At 36.3% G+C, this 24,946-nt stretch overlaps 1 protein-coding gene across 2 annotated transcripts; it reads right to left on the reverse strand.

The window, feature by feature from the left end:
* Positions 1–1,047: 1,047 nt before the first annotated feature.
* Positions 1,048–24,767, reverse strand: LOC139133884 (cytochrome P450 3A8-like). 2 transcript variants are annotated; one of them, XM_070700657.1, is made up of 13 exons: positions 24,618–24,767; positions 18,341–18,434; positions 17,464–17,516; positions 15,210–15,306; positions 13,204–13,320; positions 12,499–12,587; positions 11,745–11,893; positions 11,040–11,173; positions 10,003–10,170; positions 2,894–3,114; positions 2,129–2,266; positions 1,661–1,823; positions 1,048–1,380 (listed from the first exon to the last, which is right to left on the reverse strand). In XM_070700657.1, exons 2-13 carry the CDS (start codon positions 18,347–18,349, stop codon positions 1,102–1,104), a joined length of 1,617 nt encoding a protein of 538 aa, XP_070556758.1. In that variant the 5' UTR covers positions 18,350–18,434; positions 24,618–24,767; the 3' UTR covers positions 1,048–1,101. The 2 variants fall into 2 exon arrangements, with proteins under 2 accessions (XP_070556758.1, XP_070556757.1); XM_070700656.1 differs by lacking the exon at positions 24,618–24,767 and adding an exon at positions 24,046–24,220.
* Between the last annotated feature and the right edge of the window lie 179 nt (positions 24,768–24,946).

The following is a 24,946-nucleotide window of genomic DNA, read 5'->3' on the forward strand; positions in this document are numbered from 1 at the left end:
CTAAATCGGGAATATCGGAATGATGACAAATTAAAGAAAAAAAGATTAGGTCACCGAACTTGATTTGTCGGCGTGGCGAAGCGATGGTAAAAAGTCATCGTCTTTCACGAATATCACTGAAAATGAATATTACAAGCCGTTCATTTCACGTTCTTGCAGAAAATGAAATTCCAGTATTCTCATTGTACAATAACACAAAATTAAAACTTCACACAGTAAAGATTATTGAAATAAAAGAAATATGTAACAATAAACAGCATCATTTATTTTTTTCAAAATGTGCCATAATTATGCCGAATATTTCAGAGATATATAGTTTTATTCAGTGGAAAATAAATTCTAAATATTATCTAGACTTCCAAAAACATAATTTTATGAAAATTCACCATCCTAAATTTTTCACTATTAGTCAAAATGCATCCAGGAATTTACAAATGCACAATCTGTAATGGTCATTGGGTTTCTGAGGAGCGGCTATCATGCATTGACCTAGACAGATTTCTTTGAATTCAAGTTGGCTAAGACAAACAGATTCAGGAGACAAATTAACAGACAAATGATGTATCAACTTAATACCTTGATTGAGGATTTACAGTTCAATAAACTGCTGAAGGCATCACTATCACCATTATAGAATATATATCAAAACTTACGTACTCTGAATACATATATGGACAATACCATACTGACATTTGAAGGTAGGAATTATATTGTAATAATCGATGACAACAATATTATTGCGATTCAAGAAATACTGTGTCTCCGGAGTACTATCATTATTCAACGGGAATATGACATTTGCTGCATAATAAGTTCCTTAAAAAGCTCAGTATAATCCTGAATATCAAAGCCTCTACATTGTTGGAAAATCAAGATTTCGCTGGTCGTATACTGTAGGAGTTATATACAAGATACCAGGTTTCAACATGTTTATACGGTAGCATCCTTCAACCATTTATGCGATGTTTATATATAGCTTTCCAGGTTTTTTTTTTTTTGTTTTTTTTTTAACGTTTTTATTGGAGTTGTCAAAAATTTTCAAATACATGTCTCATTAAATCTGAGAAAAAAAAGACATTACAGAAATCAATAAAGTAGTGATCATACATCATTATTGTGTATGTCTGTTGTGCTAGGGTCTTGGTGGATATTAGTACTGTAAATTCTCCACTTTTTATTATGGGCAAAAATTTTATCTTTTCTCAAGGCAATGTGATACTCAGTTTTTTGTATAGAGTTCACAAATCTTTTGTATGCTGTAAAGTTAGGCAAGGTCTTTTTACAACGACAAATATAAATGTACCTTTTTCTTGCCTTCACATTGAGTTTTACACCATTCGGTGGTGTTAGAATTCCGGCCTTGCCAAGTTTTTGAGGTATCTGATAAAGAGATAAGATACATTCATGAAACTTTAAAGGCATCACCGAAAGTTCATTGCCTTAATAACAATAATATCAACAACAGATAGTATTCATCACCTACATCATCATCATCATCATCACCAATTCATTTATTGTAATTCTGCACTTTCCAATTCTACCAAACCTTGCATTAACTAAACGTTTATGTACATCATCCACCAGTCTGTTCTGCAGCATATGTCATGTCATTTACTTAATATGGTCGTTTGTAGAAACATCGGTTCTAAACAATTCATACCTCAGTCTCGGCGCAAGGTTCAAAGGTGAATCGCTGGAAAATACGGACCAGACCAATCTTAGCTTCCAACAAGACAAATCTCATTCCGATACAGTTACGGGGACCAGCTCCGAATGGCAACCATGCGTAAGGATGACGTTTCTCTTTTTCTTCTTTGGTAAATCTTGAAATTTCATAATATTTTGAAAATGATGTAAGTATTAAATTTACGTTAGTGTTATATTGCACCATTGTTGTTGGTGCGTGTCTCATGGTTGTCTTTATTGTCCTTTGCATTGGGCTTAAGCTTGTTATATTGCACAAAATATACAAATACATTATAGTTATTTGTAAATTGTCACTAAATACAGTTGTAAAATTTGAAAAATATTGAGAAGTAAGTCATGAGCTTCATGCAGTATTTGTGACTTTGCGTTGACTTCAGGAATGTATATAGCGAAGGCATGATATGAAATACCAACCACCTACCTTTCCGGGATGAATTTCTCAGGTTCAGGGTAGATCTTTGGATCATGATGGATTGCATAAGCCGCCACTGCAACAGGCATTCCCTTAGGAATGTGGATCCCAGCGATTGTGACATCCTCATTACATTCTCTGTCAAATCTGTTGAATTATTAACCCAATTTTGCAGTAGGACTATTTCTTCTAACAGGTGTAATTACGGAATTAAATCACATCAGAAACGGTGGTAAGGCATTTATATGTTCAGGTTTCTTTCGATATCAGGCACAGAAAGCCAACAAAGCAAATTGAAATTTTCCTTCATTATCCCAGTGATGATGATGATGATGATAAAGATAATCACCATCATCATCATCACCATCATCGTCGCCGTCGTCGTCGTCGCCATCGTCGTCGCTGTTGTATCATCACCTTCACCACTAATATTAATATATTTTCTTATGTTGTTATTGTTTAGCAACTCATGGTTATTGTCGCGAATTAGCTCTACTCATCTTTTACTTCGGTAAGAGCGAATTCGTAGCTCAAATTAGTGCTCCTACCCATAAAATAATATCTTCATTGTTATTTACACCAGCTCAAAACAAAATTTTCAATGTTTACAAGCGTATCTTACACTAGTTCTCAACATGCGGAAAATATATGAATTACGGGACGGTCTCACAGGATCGCAGGTTTTTAAATTCATTGTGCTGACGTTTCTTGCGGGACATTCATTCGGTCTTTGGCAGGTTTCACAGATATTTAATGATAAATGTTTTTACTAACCTTATGACAGGCGGATACATTCTTAGAGTTTCACAAACAACCATATCCAGGTAAGGCATCTTAGACACAGCGTCGTAAGTAACTTCGTCATAGTTTGCCATTACGTCATCGATTTCAGCGCACAATTTTTCTTGCACGTCGGGATTTGTTGCCATTGAGTACGCGAGAAAATTCATCATGGTACTCGTTGTCTCATAACCAGCTACGAAGAATGTCAATGACTATAAAAACGATAACAACAGTTCACTGTCACATATTACAGTTAAAGTGGATGCCGTTGAAGCAATACTTAATGAAATTGATCCACGTAAAGCTAGTGGCTCTGACAATATTTCAGGTATTGTCTTAAAAAACTGTTGCAAAGAGTTATCTATCCCCCTTTCCATCATTTTCCAGACGAGTATCAACGCAGGAATTTTTCCCACCGAGTTTATACATGCTAATGTTATGCTTGTGTTCAAGGGTGGTAATAAACATCTGCTCAATAATTATCGCCCAATTTCACTCTTGCCTCTAATGGGAAAAGTTTTTGAACGCATTCTTCACAATAATGTGTACCCTTTTGTTGAAAGCTATGTAACTGAATTTCAACATGGTTTTGTAAAAGGACGATCAACTGCAACTAATTTAGTTTCATATGTTGATTTTCTTTCTAAGTCTCTTGACTCAAGAAGCAAGCCGACAGCATTTATATTGACTTTGCTAAGGGAGCCGTCATTATTTACGACCTGGGGTCGGAGAAATCGCTTTAGAAACTCCAAAATTTCGAGTACCCCCCTGCAAACCAAGACGTGTTCGATTAGCCCCGGGCCCCCACTCTGCTACAGAAATTTTGAGTGACCCCCCCCCCCCAAAAAAATGGAAAGTTAAATATCATACAGTAAAATGGATTGCTGCTGCGACAGGATCTGTACAGACCCTGATTAAACCCTGATTAAACCCTGCTGTACAGATCTGTGTGGGAAGGAGGTTCCATTGCTCTGACAGGGGCTGATGTAGAGGTCTGTATCCAGTGCTCTGATGTCATGCAGTGTGTCTCCGAGGGATGTTTTTACAAGAGGGCGAAGATGTGGTGCGAAAGTACCACAAGCGACAGCTCGAGCAGTCGCGGGGGGAGGTCAAAAGGGGGGGGGGTGTCCCCCTCCTGCCATTGGAGCTTTTGAAAAATAGAGATTAAAATGGTGTTATTTGGTGGCACTCGGGGAGTATTTTTTTCAGATTTTTTTTCGTATAAAACACTCAAAGGAACAGAAATCTGAGACAGTATTCAAAAAGTTATATTCCAGTTCACTGATTTCAATGAAGATTACATTTTTTGAAAACGAAAAAATAGCGACAGACATACATTTATTCACATTTATTATTTATTATTATTTTCCTGCAATAAAAGATGGGTTTGTTGTCAAGGCATTCCACTGGTTTTAAACTTTATACAATCAGAATTAGCTTGCTTTACACATTTTCCCCTATCGGTAACCTATACAATGTAGAATATAGAAAGCAGACGTTTCTCATGAATGATCAGGCAAGTATATCAATCTTTAATCGGGAAATACTGAAAAATGTACTCAGTACTAGCCTGTAAGGCTTGCCACGTCGAATAGTTGATCATTCTCGTCTGAAGATCGCTATAACGTGAAACACATAAAACACATAGTGTAATGAGATTTTAGTTTCTACTTGAAACCACCTGTATTATACACACACACACACACACACACACACACACACACACACACATATATATATATATATATATATATATATATATTTATATATATATATATATATATATATATATATATATATATATATATATATATATATATGTGTGTGTGTGTGTGTGTGTGTGTGTGTGTGTGTGTGTGTGTGTGTGTGTGTGTGTGTGTGTGTGTAGGTGTGTACATATACCGGGTATGAACATACATATCTCAAGCATATATATTGCTGTTCTTTACTATTATTGTTGTATAGTCCGTGGGCTGGAGGGGCCCACCGTGCACTCCCCATAAACCTACTACATGGGTATTTTTTTGTTCTTTGGGATCTGCTGAACTGTAAAAAAGATGTTAACATTGGATATTTTGGGATGCACTACCTGTCTGCACTGGTTTTTGATTGTATGTACCGCAAAAAATGGCGAAAAATGGGTAGGGGTAGGGGTACTATATCCTCCCCTAAATTAAATAAACCAGCATGAAATAGCACAAACCTTACATTTTGGAAAGCTCAGATACTGCTCTTTCTGAGGAATACCAACTTTAGCAAAATTGATTTGTGTACATTGAATAGGACGACTTTAAAGTGAATTTTTTTGACAATTTTGAAATTTTTTACCCTAATACCATGTAACAATTGTGATTTACTTTTTATTAAGCAAATTTTCACAACTTTTTGTGTTTTAAATTATTTATTCCAATATATTAAACAAGAAAAAAAGTGTTAACATCAGATATTTAACTCTACACTACTTCTCTGGAGTCAATTTTGAATTGCGTGTATCTGTATGGGATGTACAAAAGCTAGGGGTAGGGGTACAACATTCTTTCCTTGATGAAGTAAACTGGCTTGAAATGCCATATACCTTATAGTTTTAGAAAGCTGAGATACTGGTCTTTCAAAAATGCATAAGTTTTTAGTAAAAAAATATGACGTCATAGAATTGGATAACTTTCAATCGATTTTTTTTCTTGTAATTCAGTAATTTTAACCGGAAGAAAATACGATAACGATTGTTTTCTCCCAATGAAGCAAATCAAACAGATTTATGGATGTTATTTACTAATTGCAATGTGCTGAAGAAGAAAATAAATGTCAAAATTGGGTATTTACAATACATAATTGTCTCTTCTCACTAAAATTGCAATTTTGCTACATTGGTATATCGTGAATGGGCATTTTATTGTTATGCAATGAACTAATGCACAGCCTTAAAAAGAAGACTTTAAAACGCGCACACATAGTCATATTGCCATTTTCTCCTTAAAGTAAATAGATTGTTGATGACTGTCTATTTTTATAATTTACTTTTTAAATATTTTTTTATAAAATAATTTTGATAAGACGTATTTGGAAAATTGTCTATGCCACCTTGTCTTACTTATACAGCAAGCATTACTAAAAATCTATTAGGCCGTGGGCTAGAGGGGGCGTCTACGTGCACCTTCCCCCATCCCCCCCAACTCCACAGGATAACAAAACTTTATTTTTCAGAAGCCTTGGGATCCCTAGAATAAGTAACAGACAACATACATACCGGTAGGGACTGAATAGCTGTCACGGTCATGTTTTGAAGGGTACCGCAAAATCACGATTTTGTGACCCACATGGATTTTTGTCAAACCTGTCTTCATGTACGTCATCTGCTGAGCTTACTGTTTAATATGACCTAGCTTATGGGGTATCTTTAGAAAGGTGATTTATTCTTCTTGAAAATGGTATATAGCAATATGCAATATCTTCTATAGTTTTCATGAAATAGGGCCATAATTTACCCCATACCCCAAAGTTTATGTCGCAAATTACTGTCAAAACTAATCTAAATTATACCAATTATTTACCTATACATAATACAAAGGGCAATACTGTGTATTAACTTTGTTTTATTTTCTACAGGTAAATGTTAGAAACCAGAAATAATCTTTTGACAGAAAAAATATTGTGATCCTGTAGCTGTAACAGTCATATTTTGAAGGGTCCCGCAAAATCGCAGTATTACTGAATCACATTCGTTTTTGTTAAACTGTCTTCTTGTAAGTCTTCTGCTGAGCTTATTTTGAACATAACGAGGCATATGCGGTATCATTAGAAATTTAATCTACTTTTCTTTAAAATGATATATTGCAATATGCAATATATCTTCTATAGTTTTGATGAAATGAGAGCAAAACTTACCCCATACCCCTAAGTTTTATGTCGCAAGTTACAGTCAAAACTAATCTCAATTCTACCAATTATTTTCCTAGACACTTTACAAAAGGGATACTTTGTATAAATATATTTGATTTGGTCAGCAGATGACTTACAAGACGACAAATTTAACAAAAACATATGCGAGTCGTTAATACTCTGACTTCACGGTACCCTTCAAAATTTTGTCTGTTAAAAATCTAACTCATATTTTTGACATGTCCCTGTACCAAATCAAATATATTTTATACAAAGCATCCCTTTTGTAAATATATTAACTTTAAGGAGAAAATGGCTATATGACTATGTGTGCGCGTTTTAAAGTCTTCTTTTTAAGGCTGTGCATTAGTTCATTGTATAACAATAAAATGCCCATTCACGATATACCAATGTAGCAAAACTTGCAATTTTAGTGAGAAGAGACAATTATGTATTGTAAATACCCAATTTTGACATTTATTTTCTTCTTCAGCACATTGCAATTGGTAATAACATCCATAAATCTGTGTGATTTGCTTCATTGGGAGAAACAATCGTTATCGTATTTTCTTCCGGTTAAAATTACTGAATTACCAGAAAAAAATCGATTTAAAGTTATCCAATTCTATGACGTCATATTTTTTTACTAAAAACTTATGCATTTTTGAAAGACCAGTATCTCAGCTTTCTAAAACTATAAGGTATATGGCATTTCAAGCCAGTTTACTTCATCAAGGAAAGAATGTTGTACCCCTACCCCTAGCTTTTGTACATCCCATACAGATACACGCAATTCAAAATTGACTCCAGAGAAGTAGTGTAGAGTTAAATATCTGATGTTAACACTTTTTTTCTTGTTTAATATGTTGGAATAAATAATTTAAACACAAAAAGTTGTGAAAATTTTGCTTAATAAAAAGTAAATCACAATTGTTACATGGTATTTTGGGTAAAAAATTTCAAAATTGTCAAAAAAATTCACTTTAAAGTCGTCCTATTCTATGTACACAAATCAATTTTGCTAAAGTTGGTATTCCTCAGAAAGAGCAGTATCTGAGCTTTCCAAAAATGTAAGGTTTGTGCTATTTCATGCTGGTTTACTCAATTTAGGGGAGGATATAGTACCCCCTACCCATTTTTCGCCATTTTTTGCGGTACATACAAATCAAAAACCAGTGCAGACAGGTAGTGCATCCCAAAATATCCAATGTTAACATCTTTTTTCTAGTTCAGCAGATCCCAAAGAACAAAAAAATACCCATGTAGTAGGTTTATGGGGGGGGGTGCACGGTGGGCCCCTCCAGCCCACGGACTAGTATTAATTCATAACTTCACTAAATGCTTCAGTACATATCAACAAAAATGAGTAGGCCCCCCTCTTCTTGTTCTCAATTTTTGAGCAACCCCCTTTGTAGCTTTCGATTTTGTGAGTGACCCCCCTTAGATTCCTCCGACCCCCCAGGCCATAAATAATGACGGCTCCATAAGGCCTTTAACACTGTCAACCACAAACTGCTCTGTCGTAAGCTCAGTTCATTCGGTCTGTGTGGTCTTCTTCTTAAACTTTTTACTTCTTATCTTACAGACAGATTTCAAAGTGTTATTATTCATGGAAAATCATCCATTAGCACCCATGCTCCATCAGGGGTGCCTCAGGGTTCAATTTTAGGACCCCTGCTTTTTTTCACATTAACGACCTTCCTAATGTCCTTCTTCACAGCCAGATCAGTATGTATGCTGACGATTCTAAATTATTTCGCGAAATTCATTCTATAGGCGATTGTACTCTGTTACACGAGGATTTGTTGAGGATTGTTAATTGATGTACTTTGTGGAAGCTTAACCTCAATATTCTGAAATGCAATGTTATTTCCTTCAACAACAAGAGAAATGTTATTTTGTACGATTATTCCATCGATGGTTGTCTGTAAAAGTATGTGTCTGAAATTGCAGACTTGGGTTTTATATTAGTTTCTGATCTATCATTTAAAAGGCATATTGAATAAATGTGTAAACGAGCTTTCAAAATGCTCGGTTTGAGATCCTGTGATACATTTTTCTTCTTCGAGAGCTTTGACATCCTTGTATGTATCTTTAGTAAGAAGCAGATTAGAGTACTGCTCTGTGTTATGGTCTCCGAACTGTCAATATTTGAGGGATCATGTAGAGAAAGTTCAAAAAAGCTTTTTGAAATATATGTGTCTGAAGTTTATTGGGTACTATGATAGTGATTACAAACAGTCCTGTATGCATTTTAATCTCCTTTCTCTCTCGTTTCGGCGGAAGGATTTAGATTTCATACTTTTAAACGGAATAGTTTCCGGGATATTTTCTTGTCTCTACCTTTTAATTTTTATATCAATTTATGCACCACACATACGCCTCAGGGCCCCGTCTTTATTTCAAGTTCAACGTTGCAGGGTGAATCTTAGAAAATATGCTTTTATCCCAAGGTCTATAACACTATGTGATGACATTACTTTGGATATTTTTTTTACCTAGTACTGCTTTTAAGACGTCCGTGTCAATATATTTTTATTCTTAGGGCCCTTTCTCTGTATTCATTCTGTACATATTGTATTTTTAGTTTTTATTATGTTTGTTGGTACTGTACAGTTTGCTTGTTTGTTTGTATTTATTTTCTCGGAGTCTGTTATTGGGCCTTCGGGCCTGTTGACCCGTCAAATAAAGAAATAAAATAAATAAAAATAATACATTGCCATGTGAACATCTTTCACATAGTACTGAGACAAGAACGACTGAATATCTATAGGTTTGTCTTGTTAAAAGACGAGTGTTACATTTTATAGAATAACAATTAACATAATGACAGAAATAAATCGCAAAAGAGAGGAAATTAACTTCAAATATGAACTTAAGCAATAATTGCAAGGCAAAATAATTGCAATATCGGATCACTGTGTATCTCGTAATCAAGACCGTATATTATATAAAAAAAAACTTGATATCAGCGATTCACCAGTTGGTACAAGCAATACTTATTTCTAAAATACAAATATAAGCATGAAACTGATTCGAAGAAATGCAAGTCAATACCTAAAGGAAATTAGAACATATTAACCTAAAGAACGCTGTTGTGCATGTGTTCTTTTGTCTGAGGAAATATTTTAATATCAACATAGTGGTTTACACTGTACAGGGTATTATCGATGCACATCATTCTTCAGTGAGATGTAATAACTGCTTTTCAGCTTTCTTACCTGTGCCAGGAGCTCATCATTTGTAAAACCTTTATGGAAATCATGTGTGTCTGATTTTCCATCTCTCACAAGTTGAACTCCATTCTCATCTTCGTCTGCTTCATTTTCTTTGACGTACTGATCATATACTTCACGGGCATCAAGCATTTGCTGTAGAAAGTCGACTCTCTAGTACACAGAAATGTACAAGTATTTTAACTATATATTATATAATAGCAAAAGTAAAAACATAATGTGAATACAACATGTAAAGTACGCTTTTTTCGGACAAAGACTTTCCGTTCAGCCTTTGTCTGTCAGTTTCGGAACTTACTAAATATAGTAAATATCTTCACGTTACCGTATATAGTATGTCTTCCAAAGAAGGCTTAAACAGCGTACACTACAGGCTCAAGTTTGATGACAATAGTAAATACATTAAAAACATCGCCTGTACATAACACACCAACTTCTGTAAAATTTGGAGCAAGATTAATCCAGACTGTTGGTAAAAGGAAATCATTAAACAATGTTGTGACAGAAATCAACATCAAGTCTGGTTTTAGCTGGGCGACCATCTCATACGAATCGCCATCTTGGTTATTGCTGGTCACTTTCTAAACCTTTAATTGAAGTCATGGCAGAAGCATCTATTTTTATTTCATTTATTTATTTATTTTGCATAAAATGGTACGTAAAATGACCAGCAAAAACAACAAATCGTGCATGGATTACACAGAAAAGTCTAAAGATTTATTTCCACTGTGGTTCAATAGCATTGTCATGAAAAATTTACCGTGTATGGTAAAAATTTCTCTTTAATATATTTTGTAAGTTCTAGAACTGTCTGTTCTATTTTCCGATATTGTCAATCGGAATCAATTTCATGGCAGATTATAAATACAGTCGTATGTTTTTACAACATTTCAAATAGCAAATTCTGCTTTCCCACTGAAGTCACAAGTTCTATCGTAATATAAATTATTGTTGTTATCTACTCTACAACAAAGAAATCTACTGTTTTGAAGAACAGAATGACGAAAATTTTGATTTCCTACCTTCTCTGAGGGATCGTGTTTTTTCCGCATTTCGACTGTGGTTTCAGTTAAATTTACGAAGTAATTGATGATCCTTTGAGGGATAAGTCCAATATTTAGCCAATTTAGGATCGGTGATACAAACGGAAAAAGGACTGCAGTTGGATGAAATGTAAAGTAAAAGAGCGGTTGAACAGTTTGTATAAACAAAACGCAGGATTACAGATGAATACGCAGGATTTCAGATGAGATATTTACAACACACTATAATTTGCATATTTTGATGCTCCATGACCATACTTGATTGACCTTATGTTTACGAAAATTATTCCACGGCTTAAAGATGCATAAACGGAAACCCTGGACATAATTCTTTTCAAACAATATTACAAAAATAGAAAGCGATTTGAAAGCAGTCGTATTGAACAGGAGAGGACGCGTGCCAAATAGACACTTGTACATAAGGAATTGGGGAAAATAAAATCTCTATAGCAAGTGCATTTTTAAAAGAAATAAAAAAAATATTATTTTGGACGATAAACATACTTTTAGCGAAAGTTTCTTCGCGATAAAACCTACAGTTATTTCGATTATGTTTTTATGTAATTCTATATTTAAATTACTAATAGGATTCTGTAAGATTACTCGAACAAGCTAATCCGTTGCGATAATTCATAAACCAAGACACATACACTTAACCATGTCGTTTGCAGGAGAGCTACTTACAAACAGCCAAGAGCACTGGATTAAAAAAGTCAAAGACAAAGGCTTCCTTGACATGCTTGACAAAGGGATGGTCAGGTTGCTCTTGTGAGTTCACATCCACTCCAAATCCAGCACTGCCGATACTATCAATCACATAGCCACCAAAGACTCTGAGGGAAGTAAACAAAAACAATTTCGGATCAGCTGGTTTGCTAAATGTGTAATTTTCTTTTCATTGAAGGAAATACCCGTATCTGACTCATGGATCGTTGAGTTTTCAAGTTTCGTATAATGTATATCTATTCGCCTGTCCTGGGGGCAGTTACGACAATTGATACTCAGATGAAATTCGACGGAGAATATGAACGCGGTTATTATTCCTTTAAAGCCTTTCAGAGTTACGGTAGAATGCGCCTCGGGGATACGACAGATATTTGACTCTCCAACTTTAACAATTCTTTTCTGATATAGCACTTGGGGGGGGGGGCTCATTTTAAGCTCTTGGTGTAAGAAAACATTTCGCCGTCTTAGTTTTCGAAAATTGAAAATTTTATTTTTCGCCATAGAATTAACACAGAGACGGCGGCCACTTTGACTTTCAAATATCAGTAAATTTTGCGTAATTTCTTCCTGTTGTACGAAAATTTGCAAAGTGACCTCTGATTGTTATTCTTATTTTTTTGAAAGGGAGAAGTTTAAATATTCCTTGAGAAAAGTTTCACCAAAAGTTTATAAGTCTTTCATTTTCGAGGCACGAACTACCTTAATGACTTACTCTTTGCATTGCACTGGCTTTCCTTCTTTGCTGTGTTTACCAAGAATTCTTATCATAGTGTCTGCAGCATTGTTGACAATAGGAGTCATCTGAGAAATACAATGTGACATACTTCGTTCCAGGAGGTATTCATGAACTTCCAATTTATCGTAGTTACTCGAGATAAGGACCTCATATGTGAGGTTTAAGGTTTAACCACAGACTGGTTTAATTCATTAAATTTGATTTCCATGGCATGTCCTCTTCATTGTGCTCTCCATCGTGGTGCCTATTTTTTGTCTTTTGACTGACAAATTGGCACATTGCAGCTTGTACTATCATTTATGTTTCATTGTTTTGATAAATCTTCCTTTTTTGCAAAATGGTAATTTACACTGCAGTCTGCGAATTAGTAGAAGCTAACACATTTACGTATTTCAAGTATTAACAAAATTCAAAATGAAATCTGAAACAATAACTTTGTGGTATTATGTTCCGATAATTTTGTTAACATAAATCTTTGTCGGCCTTATTATTGCAGAGTGACTTGACAAGCATGGTGATTCGTATGTTTACGTGCTTGGGAGTAGCTATAGCGCAAACATTATGATTGACATTAAAACAAAACTAGTGAAAAATGTATCAACAGTTACAGCTATGTTGTTCAATTTTTCCTTTGTCGTATCATCAGACGTGAAGGTAAACAGAAACATGACGTTATCTCACAAATCTCATTTTCGCTCCGCTGAAAGCTGGTGTGAGAGTGTTTCTCTTGTTCTTCCAATGTTGATTAACGAGGGCTGTCAGCGCATGGTTGAAGGGTTTACTCTCGAGTGGAAAACGCTGTAAAACGATGAAAGAATTAATGATGAGTACAATCATTCTCATTCCATTGCAGGCATAACAATGCAAGGTCACGAGTAAGTTTGTTTATCACATGAACTGGCCCGTATCTCCACCTGTGTAATGTACACCAGCACAGATAAGAAATCCGTATTACCCCTGTTGTACGTCATCAACCGGAACTTTTTTCCTGCTATGGTACCCTTCACGCATGCACGTATACACGTCGCGACACAGACCAATTTTCATGACCGATGCCGTGCTCTCATGGCAACCAGAGGAAGGTGACCCGATAAATCCAGATATGGAAACAAAGAAGGCATGTCCAATGAAATTTCGAGTCGCTAAAGCTTTAGCTATTCCCAAGAATCGAATGAGGATACCGTCGATCGTTTTAATGGCTCAGTAACGTCACGGCATCAGTCGAACCTAGCGATCGCCAAGCAACGTCGTACCTGGCGATCCCGGTTGGCGATAAACCCGAAAGATACACCTCAACGAAAGTTCAACTTAATAAATGAATACTGTATAATCTTCAGAAAAGCGACATAGAAGGCAAAAGCATAAAGTCATTCGACGAACAACGATAACTTTCCTTCATCACACAAATTATTCCGTTGTTTCTCGATCGGAATCAAACCTGCAGCTTGAGGCTGTAGTGAGGACATAAGCTATCGACCTGTACAGTGCAGCGCTGTATCAATCCTATGCAATTTCGAAAGTTGACTCGGGCAACACTCACAACAGAACAGAGTTCCCGTCAAGTAACAAAATTGGGATGTACCTACGGGCGATATATGTGCCACAGCAAATACCAAAGTCCGTGAAAATATTGACGACTGAGATGACCACAACCGGTGACGACCGTGCCCACTACAAGCCTACACTGTGTGTGTCATCGATCTGAAACTTTCGGGCCAAGGTCGTAAACTTGTGATTTTAAACGCCACTGCATCTCTAAGAATGATAACTACTGTTTCGATCGTGTCGTTGCATTAACTTCATAAATGCAATTGTAAATATTCTAAATAACTCAAAATACTGTGGTTATCCGTCGCTAGCGCAGTAAAAGCTATGTCCGCCGATGGCAGACTTGCCTTGGCATCGGTCCAGCGCGAGACAATGATTGACAGGTGCACGTGACCGAATCCGTATGTCTGATTGGTGGAGATACCATTTTCAGCTTAATGGGATTTATGAATGAAAGTATACCTGTAAACATTTGCACATCTCCTTGGTGACGGGCTGCTTTACTCATAAAATGTAAGTAATCCGCGTAAATAAAACACAAAATCGCGATAAAAATCATGCAATTTGTTACAATAATTTTGATCCATCCACACCAAAGAAAAATAAGAAGACTGTTCATGTGATAAATATACAATCCCATGGAATTTTTCTGTGTGTTGACGTCATAGTATACTCGTTTTTTTCGAGGAGCCGCACAACTTCTCGCGTTGGGCTCGAAGTTGTACCGCTCCGCAAAAAACACTCGTGTACGATGACGTCAAACAGAGAAAAATACCATGGGATTATATATAATTACTCAATGCAAATATTAATTTCAAAATCCAAAGTGGTAAATTTCTTGTCGTCGTCATTCCTTATACTATTTCTAATCATGATGTCATAATGCCAGTAGCGGTTTAAAGCCATTCTATTCTCTGTTGCACACGCATTAATACCATTTGGTTGGCAAGAGAAATATCCGTGCCTTGCATGGCACAAGAACCGTCAACATTTCTCTGTAAGCATGTATATCTCCGAATATTTTTGGTATTCTGAATGTATGTCAGACAAGAGAAGCCATTTAAAACATTGATATTTCATAAAGCTGATCAAACAGAGGGTAAAGAATGAATTTTTGGCTAGAACATTAATGTGCTCACTCTTCTGTTGTAAAAGGAGGTGAAGTGCTTGACGCAAATCTGCTTACACATCTCAGGGTCTACCACTTCAAGGACTGGTTGGCGCCCTTCGTAAATCCTTGGTATATTTAAAAAAAATTAAACGAGTTTTTTACAAGTCATATTGACAAGAATCTTAAAAAAATTAAAACCAAACAATAACTTTAAAGGATTTTTATAGTTATCGCTTTGTCGATGAGCGACAAACTTTGCAACTTTGTTGACCTGTATGAATACAAACTAAAATAATATTTCTTTTTTGATTGTTTTTGTTTCTGTAAATATCGTGAATGCTCTCCAAACTGGAGTTTCGTCATTTGTGGGGCTTATGCAGTTCTAACGTCAACAGGTTGTACATCGACAATTTGTAGTCGAATAACTTAGCTGGAAGGAAGAGAGTGATGTTAAGTTAACGCCACATTGCAATCACAACTATTTTGCTGTCTGAAAATTAATTTTCCCGATTCCTGTTTGAATGGTTTGGACTATTGCGAAATTAACTTAGTCTACAGAGATAATTTGGCTTAGAAAGAAAACAATACATTAATACCGATCTTAACACATGTTTTCATGGTAGCCAATTCTATGATGTAAAAAATCATACATACGTTGTACTAATTCAAGGATACCAACATCACAGACATCAAAGAATTCGAAGCCAGATAAGGTTCATCCAAAGGAATCACAACTGCAGCTGTTTTTGGGTTTGAAAATTTAGTTCCCAGAAATCTGTTTCAAAGCATTTTGATTGCTTCGAATAAGATAAAGGAAGCGCCATAGGGCAGTAGTTAGAGTACTGCTTTCACTATGAGGATGGTGAGTTCAATACTCTAACAGGGTGTTGTGCCTTTGAGCAAGGTACTTTACTCCTCATTGCTGTATTGGGTATAGTAGGTCATGGGTACTTTATCCTGCAGTTAGGCGTTCACCTGTTGGATAATGGATTGAATAAAAAAATATGGTCCATATGTCAACTATACCGCACATATTGATAATAATTGATACAGAGATATCAAACCTAAAATGAAATTAGATATCTAGTTTCACTCTTGTTAACATTGATGTACAACGATACTATGTTCATCCTCAATACCCAATCAAATGATTGAAGGACCACAGTGTCGCATAATCTTAGCGATATACTTGCGTGGTCATTGCCGGTCTAGATAGTATAGTTAATACTCACTAAGTTGGCTCTTAGTGGCTGAACATATTCATGAACTCTGTGTAAGTTCTATGTGCCTGAACTTTGACTCTTTTCTAATGTAATGCACGAAATTCACATGCTCATCTAAATTATGCATGAGTCTAATTCATTTCCAAATTTTTGAGCTATTTTTTTCTAAATTTGGATTGATATTTCTGTAAATACGCAAAAGATGATTTTGTCGTAATACAAGAAAACAAAAACAAACTGAACAACTGGCTCTTAAATTGGGTCTTAGCCTATTTTCTAGATGTCAACTGTACATAGATTTTGGTCTGTGCCGAACATGACAGTTTACTCTTTTGTATCGTAGAGGAGTTCTTTCCGAGTGATGTAAAGTTGTTGCTGCATTATCAACTTTTGTCGCGTGATTAACGACGCAGCCCTCAACTGCTGACCTGTGATTTGATGCTGAAACTTGACTGACTTTTCGACACTTGGGTTCGTCATTTGTATGTAGAGTTGACCTATCGAAGAATTATTTCTTGCTGTCATTTTATGTTCTCATTAAATTCGTGTCAAGTTGACCTTGAGCTTTGACTTCCCATATGTGCAGCAAATTTGATATTTGACCGAATGGAAAATAATGCGACATTTAAATCTATCTCAACAGCCAATCAGATAACATGAAAATTTATCTACATGATATTGACAACAGCCCTTACCCTCCTTTTCAATAATTCTGCAGTCGAAATCTGTGACAGTCGAAGTTTTACTTGTGATGCTGATATCTTTGAACAAGTTCAACATACAAATGATTTACAACATAGTCATAATGAATACAGAGGAAACATAGTATTCAAGCATTCAAACTCCCAAAACAGAATTTAGTGGAAGTTGATTTTCAGATTTAAAAATAGTTGTGACTGCAAAGAAGCCTTACAATTGGCATGACCGCTTTCCCTCCGGCCAAATTATACGGCGAATAGTTAATATCTGTTTATTAATTAGCATCAAGGTGCGATACGACAATACCCTGAAAATTACGAATGTTTTTGGCTTCAGTCAATGTGCCCATCTATCACTTACCCGAAGACTTTCCCATACTTTTTGTACCACTCCATCTCTTTGTATTGGAGACCCTACAAATACATACGTGTAATGAAATCAATTGCTTTCAACGACTTATTTTGAACGACTTTGTAACTTTAAATGCCAGCAAACCATATCTGTAGAGCGACCTGTTTCGAAACAGGGACTTTGAACTCTTAAAAGAACGCATTTATCGTCATGATTACGCGTAGAGTTTGTGTCCGTATCCCTTTCGAGTTAAACTAAAGGTTGAACTTTGGGACTTCATCAAAATCTTTACGTTTGCTTTTTGTAAATTAATATTCAAAGGCTCACCGATGACAACTTAAACGCTCAATATTGGTTAATGCGTCGCCATTTTAAATATAAGTGAATGTCCTAAAAGCATCCCACAATTGTAAGATATGAAAATCTATACCAATTTTGACTGAATTCTAAAGTCGTAAGAACGTCATTGAAACGTTATCAAGCATTGATGCAGTACTTGCATATGAGGAAGTCAATTTGTCAATATGCTGAAAGCCAACCGTGAAATAAAACCATTTATCCCATTTTAAACCGATCCTCAAAACAAGAGCGTGTACAAACACTAAATAAATAGAAAATCTGGAAGTTAAAGTAACAGAGAAACATAAAGTTTGAGGGAAGCTTAGAAATTATAGAACGGCACACGATAATGGTAAGATAGAAGAGGCTGCTGTATGGACGAACAGGAATCGGAAGGCAATACAGACGATCTATGTAACTAAACAATAGAGAGACAAAAAAGGCCAGAATAAATACATACAGACAGAGAAAGATGGATATGAGGCTATGTAGATATACAAATTGATTGACTAACGGACTGTATTACAGATAGAGCTTCGAAACTTACCGTGCTCATTTGAATAAAGTTCCCTGCAAGTGGCCACGGTGCTGGTCCAGGAATTCCCAAATTCCGGAATGTGGAAAATGGCCATGTTGCATACCTACAAAGACGTGAGACAACGTGTTAGCGTTTGGTTGTCGACCTTTATCAGATGTAGGATTGTCATAATGAGCATTACAGTTAATGTTTAAATTCGGATCATCAAAGAAGTTTCATCATATAGTTTTCACCACGTATTTTGCTCTTTTGTGCATCGTGTGAGTTTATTCGAAGTCCAATAACTTTCTCTATATAACATTCTGTTAGATGTGCACGATGCTTTAATAGTAAAATGCATATTTCTGCAACCCACGGTCGGAAATTGGCTGTTCTGTTAGTTGGGCTCCGCCCCTCATTTGAATGCGGACTATTGTAAATTATGAAGTAGTCCTTATCTTAAATTCGGTAAACTCAGTTTATTAGTCGAAGACTTATCATGATCCTAATACTCCAACGATGTTAATTCTCTTGAATCGCGGTACAACAATATGCCAGAAAACGAAACCAATAGTTACCAACGCGATGTAAATTGATACAAAAAAGAGAAATACAGGCCACTCTGTAAAAACGATGCATCATCACAATAGTGACAAAGACAATAACGAGCCAGGGCACGAAAACACATGGGTTACTAACATGACGTGTTATATACCACAAGGAGGCACCCGATTTTTATGATCAGTATAAATAATAACATCGTCAAAGCTGTTGGATAGTCAACATCAAAATCGTATCTACGATCAATAAAAAGTTCCACCATGACAGGTTCTGATAAATAAATCGACAGCGACAAGATCTTTCGTTGTCATGACAACATCCAAAAAAAAAGGTATAAACCAAATTGAAAAAGGAATGCGATTGATTCTGAGACTCTCAGTTCATAGAAGATTCAAAGTGCGATCACGTATGCGACTATACTTGAGACTCGCATTTCGCTGGGGGATTTCAGCGAGTGAATTTGAAACCGCGTCTGAGACTCTTAAACGGCCAATACGACCGTTCGAAACCCAAAGATTTCTAAAACCAGATGTGAACTGAATGTGCTCACGTGTTTCACAACAGGTTCATTAATAGTAGTACGCTTCACAAAACAATCAGATATCTGTCATAAGTGTTATATGCAAATGACTCCTACAGATTTTAAGCTTGACAAAATTACAAACTTAGTTATCACATTGAAATTGACTGCTGATGACTCGACATGTATTGACATTTATCAGACATTATATTACCATGCCCTGTCTGTCGCATTTTGATTGGTCGAGCTGAACCACGTGACTGACCACAAATACACAGTAATGGTCTGTTTATATGCCCGTGAATATGAATAATAAGATTAATAACTCAAAGTATCGTAACTTTACAGCTCAAACGTAAATCATAATCAATCACAAAATAAAATGGAGCACTTGTGGGCCTAGTTGAGATACCTTTTTCTGAAAATATTTCCAGATTTGCCAACATTTTACAGTGCGCGTAACAGTGCGTCGCGTATTGCTCAGTTCTGGGGCCCAGTTGTCGTTCGCTCCTGAAATTTTCGGAAATTTTTACGGTTTTCTTGGGTTCGCTGATAATATAATGGAAATAACAGACTCCGCTCTGACCATTAACGTTTATTTGTGGTCGCGGGCTCGAGGAAAGCCAAATTAACGGGCTCGGCAAGCCTCGCCCGTTAATTTTTGGCTTTCCTCTCGCCCTTGCCCACAAATAAACGTTAATGGTCAGCGCGTCGCCCGTTATTTCTATAATATTGGACGCATGAAATAAAACAGTATGGCATGAATTACTGCATACTTTTCGGCTGTTATGAAGTTATGTAAGATAATTGTACCTTTGACCTTTAATTTGACAAAACAAGAGCAAGGAGATGTTACGCAACATTTGCAGACCTCATTAGGATAATCACTAACCAAAACAAAAGAACAAAGGCTGACATTGTATATTCTGACAGCAGTTCAATTGAGCACACAGCTCGGAGTGGAAGACAGACTACTGATACCACTAAACGTGTATCCGGTCTACTGCCAAACTACATGTAACGATCTCTGGCGAGTACTTATTTTATTACGTTTATCAATACTTCTCTCAATAAACCCAATTCATACTAATATAATCGACATCCAAGTGAGGCGTGTTGCAAGAACAATCAAATATCTGTTATATTATTATATGTAGCAGGTTTTATAACCTTTCGCACCGTACTGTCAGAGTGAAATAATTAATCGCAAAACTTTATTTAATATGCAAATCAGCTATTTGTTAACTTGACATTGCTCATGCTAATTCACACGTTTTATCAATTTTAATGCTGTAATTGTGGAGTAATATCACTAATTATAAAGTTAATTGAATATGCAAATGAACCCTTCATTATCTTGATACTCATCAATGTTTCATATCAATATTAGATATTTACCAGATCAAACATCTGTAGCAGGTTTCACCAAATTTGATGCCGTAATTTTAGAGTTATATACCCAATTACAAAGTTCATTAAATATGTTAATAAATCCTTAACTTTACACAGCTAAATGCTTTACAACACAGTCAGATATCTTTCGGACCAGTATCTGCGGAGGATTTCATCTCATTTAATGCATTTATATCAGAGTAATATGACTAATTACAAAACTTCATGAAATATGCGAATGAGTTATTGATTAAATTGACGCCCAATGCTTCTCAGTACGATTAGATATTTATCAGATCAATATCTGTAGCAGGTTTCATCGGGATGGGTACTGTAATTTCAGAGTTATATAACTACACACTTGTAAATACTTTACACCACAGTTAGATATCTGTCGTCTTAGTATCTGCAGCAGACTTCATCAAATTAGGTGCCCTTATTTCGGACTCATATGACTAATTACAAAAATTCATAAATATGCAAATGAGCTATTTATTAACTTGACACTGCCCAATACTTCTTATTACAATCAGATATATATCAGATCAATATTTGTTGCGTGTATAATCAAATTGGGTGCAGGAATTTCAGAGTAATATCACTAATTACAAAAGTTCATTAAATATGCAAATGAGCAGATAATTGACATGACACTCACAGTATCATCATAATGTTCTGAGATTGTCACCTGTGAAAAGTTCCATATAATTTTGTTGAGTATTTCTTGATATATGTCGACACTGTCATTAGTGTCTCAATAGGAACCATTATAAGACAAAAATGATGTCATAACTTCATTATTATGCAAGCCGCTCTAACCAAAATCTAATCAGTTATGTGACGTAGTGTCATGTGATTATTATTCATGAGCTGTCATTACTATTCATTAGGGCATGTATATCTCTCTTAGCCCACGTGTACTCAAGCCAGTCTACAGCTTACCATCACTCTATGTACGTAGCTAAGAGCTTAGTGAATAAAGTACCTCTTAGATTATCTAGTGCTCGCTGTTTCCAGTCGTCTTTACATCCCTTCATCATTGGAATACCAGCCTTGCCGACCCCGACACGCTACCACATATTCGACTATACCATCGTAACCTCGATTATATCACAAGTTCCTACAAGTAGCATATGGTACCAGTCTACCAAATCTTATTTGAATCTGTTCAGGCGTTTTTGAGTTATCGTGTAAACAGACAGACAGACAGGTAGACAAGTAAATAGACAGACAGACAGACACACGCACACACATGGACAGACAGACAGACATCGCTATGAAATTTGCTCACGTGCGTGAACACCTGAGCTTATAACGACGATTGTGATGAACGCGTTAAAAAATACTCGAAGTTCAGTGTACAGAGAAAAGACAACAAGTTGTTGCAGGGTAGAAATACATCAGTTTGGAATATATATTCTTTAAATTGTCGCTTGAAGGATGTGTGATTTCCATGGCAATGCTTGTTAATCACAGTCTGTTAATGGAAGCGAAGTTCACAAAAGGTGAAACGGCCTTGAAAAGAAGAAGATATTTATTCCGTAAAAAAGTGCTATTCACTCCACTAATGTTTACTGAATTTCACAACTCACGAGACTCAGTATGATTGACAGCAGTTTTAATCCATTAAAACTGCCGATGTACCATTCCTTTTTTGACCAAAGCTACCTTTTTGATCAATCTCTTACTCTCATGCTCAGAATCTGACATGTATCAAATGGTAAAAGAGTGTTCTTGAATCGGGATTAAGGGATTACTTCAGACCACAGTACGCGTAGATGGAGTAACTGGCGACACGGGAATTAACGTTGCGCTCGAAACTTTATTTCCCCAGGTCGGCCTGATGGCTGCCTGGGGCAACTCTTAGCTCCGAGAGCCTGGAGATATGCTCACTCCAAGGCCCCCAAGGTCCGACTCCCAAATTTACAATACTTTGTCGACAAGAAAACTTGCCAACGCTTGTTTCACAATGATTAATACATAGTATGCATGAGACATGTCACAACACCATTGTTTTAAATCCAAGCTGTGAAAATATGAAAAGCGATACTTAACAGCTACAGTTCTGATAAAAGTTCGACTACATTGTCTTTCTATTGTCCAACCTTGCGTGAGACATTTCATGCATAATCATAGGAATTCACAAGACATGCGGGTGCCTGGAATGGCGTTGCCATTGAATTTAAACAGAAGAGACTTGAAAATGTAAATTGCCGCCAATTTTGAAGAATTACACCTCCGGTAAATCGTGGGAAGAGAAGCCCAAGTGGCGAAATGTTGAAATTTGGCGAATTACTAGAATGAAGATTTACAGTAACCCGTGCAAATTATAGAAACATGACACATGTTTGGATTGCGATGGCATTTTATAGATGTTTATGGGTTTGTGAAGCATGAAACGTTGCCCAGAAAATCCCTTCACAAGGAAACTGCTTTTTACGGAGCCATCTTTTACGTTGTTTGACATCTGCCATTTAAATTACATATGCATCCCGCGTAGAAGGATCCTTTTTTATATCCTCGATAGGCCTTTAAGATATTTTCTTTTTTCTTTTCCTCTTATTTCTTTTCTTTTCTTTCTTCTTTTATAGCAGTTTTGGAATCTTTGATTTACAAGTTCACTTTTACAAAAACTCATATAGGAAAAGGCAAAAACTCTGTCCTGAGATGGTTCAAGTTAGCATAGAGGACAGGACGAATCTTGCCCTGAATTTTTACATTTCACGGTCGACTTTGGATCTCCCCGCTCAGAAACGGGCCACTTGCGCCGTCACGTTACTTATTTTGAAACTTGTTATCTCCCTACCTTACCTTATAGTCCTAAACCTTATTGTCGGATCTCCAAATATTCATTCCATCGGACAAAACCTATAGTCCAGAATTTATATGACAAACTTGAAGAATATAAGAGTATCACTGCTGTTATTTGACATCAATTTTTAGAAAATGGTACAAACTATCCTTCTGTCACATTCTGAAAAAAGTCGTTCCATAGTGTTGCCTACAACAGTCAGTCACCATTACTTTACCGTTTTCAATGTCAAAATGAATTGTCATCTGACAGATATTTCAATTCATAATTATTGTACGGCACTAGTAGACGCCAGGAGTGCTCTAACCACCAGGCTTATACCAGCTCCCGTTGTGAGTTCGTTTTTGGGTTCCACTTTCTGCTGACACAGCAGTCGCCCTCTCTCTCTGTCCGCGATACGCCGACTTTTGTCTGTTGTTTTTCGGATTAAATGCCATGCCAAATACTTACAAATAAAACAGGACCATTGCTATTACAGAAAGCAGCATCCAGGCAGATATTTCCAAGCCCAAGAGCTCCATGATTCCATCAATCGTACGGCAGAAATAGCGGTGTATCGTTCAATGTGACTTGCGAAAATGTAAATGGAAAGGTTGTGTGCACGTATATATGTACACTCTTAACGGTTCCCTTACTTTAAATGTGATATCGCTCTTCGATTGTTTAGAATTTTAATCTTGATAATTACTGACAAAAAACTGACCAACAGTAACCCCTGCACGTGGTGCATCGTGAGAAAGATCTCCCTTGTTTATTTTCCTGACCTTTGAAGAAACCGTTTATCCTGTGGTGAATGTGTGTTTTTGAGAATAGCCCAAGTCAATACATTGGCTAGACGCTTAGATGATGATGTTCGTCCTGTTTGACATTCTCCTTTAGTGGGAGCAACCTTCCTGCCTTTCGCCTTTCCGACTGTCTTTAGATAATTATAGTCGGATACAAAGTCATGGTCATATGTAGATTTTGGAGATGATTTATGTTGTACACTATATAGACAGACGTGCTCTTTACTTTACGCTTACCTAGGCACCGAGATGTACACGCTCTGTGACGTTGACGTACTGACTGTCGTGAGAAGTCAAGTCTGTTTGACTATGGTGAACCACGTAGACAGCCGACTTTTCTAGATACTGTAACCATGTAGATGTATATTGATTAAACTAACTGAATCATTGTGCACTACTCTCCTCTATGTGCGTCATTACCGGACCCCCGTACGAGCAATCGAAATAGCACCGATCACCACGAAGAATATACACACCGGAACTATTACGACCAAACTACCACTCGACTAAGTCACGTTCGTTACACTAATATTGGGAGTGCGCGCGCATCTCAGACATATCGGTCA

Source organism: Ptychodera flava, chromosome 5 (genome assembly GCF_041260155.1).
Source record: "Ptychodera flava strain L36383 chromosome 5, AS_Pfla_20210202, whole genome shotgun sequence".
Classification (NCBI taxonomy): domain Eukaryota; kingdom Metazoa; phylum Hemichordata; class Enteropneusta; family Ptychoderidae; genus Ptychodera; species Ptychodera flava.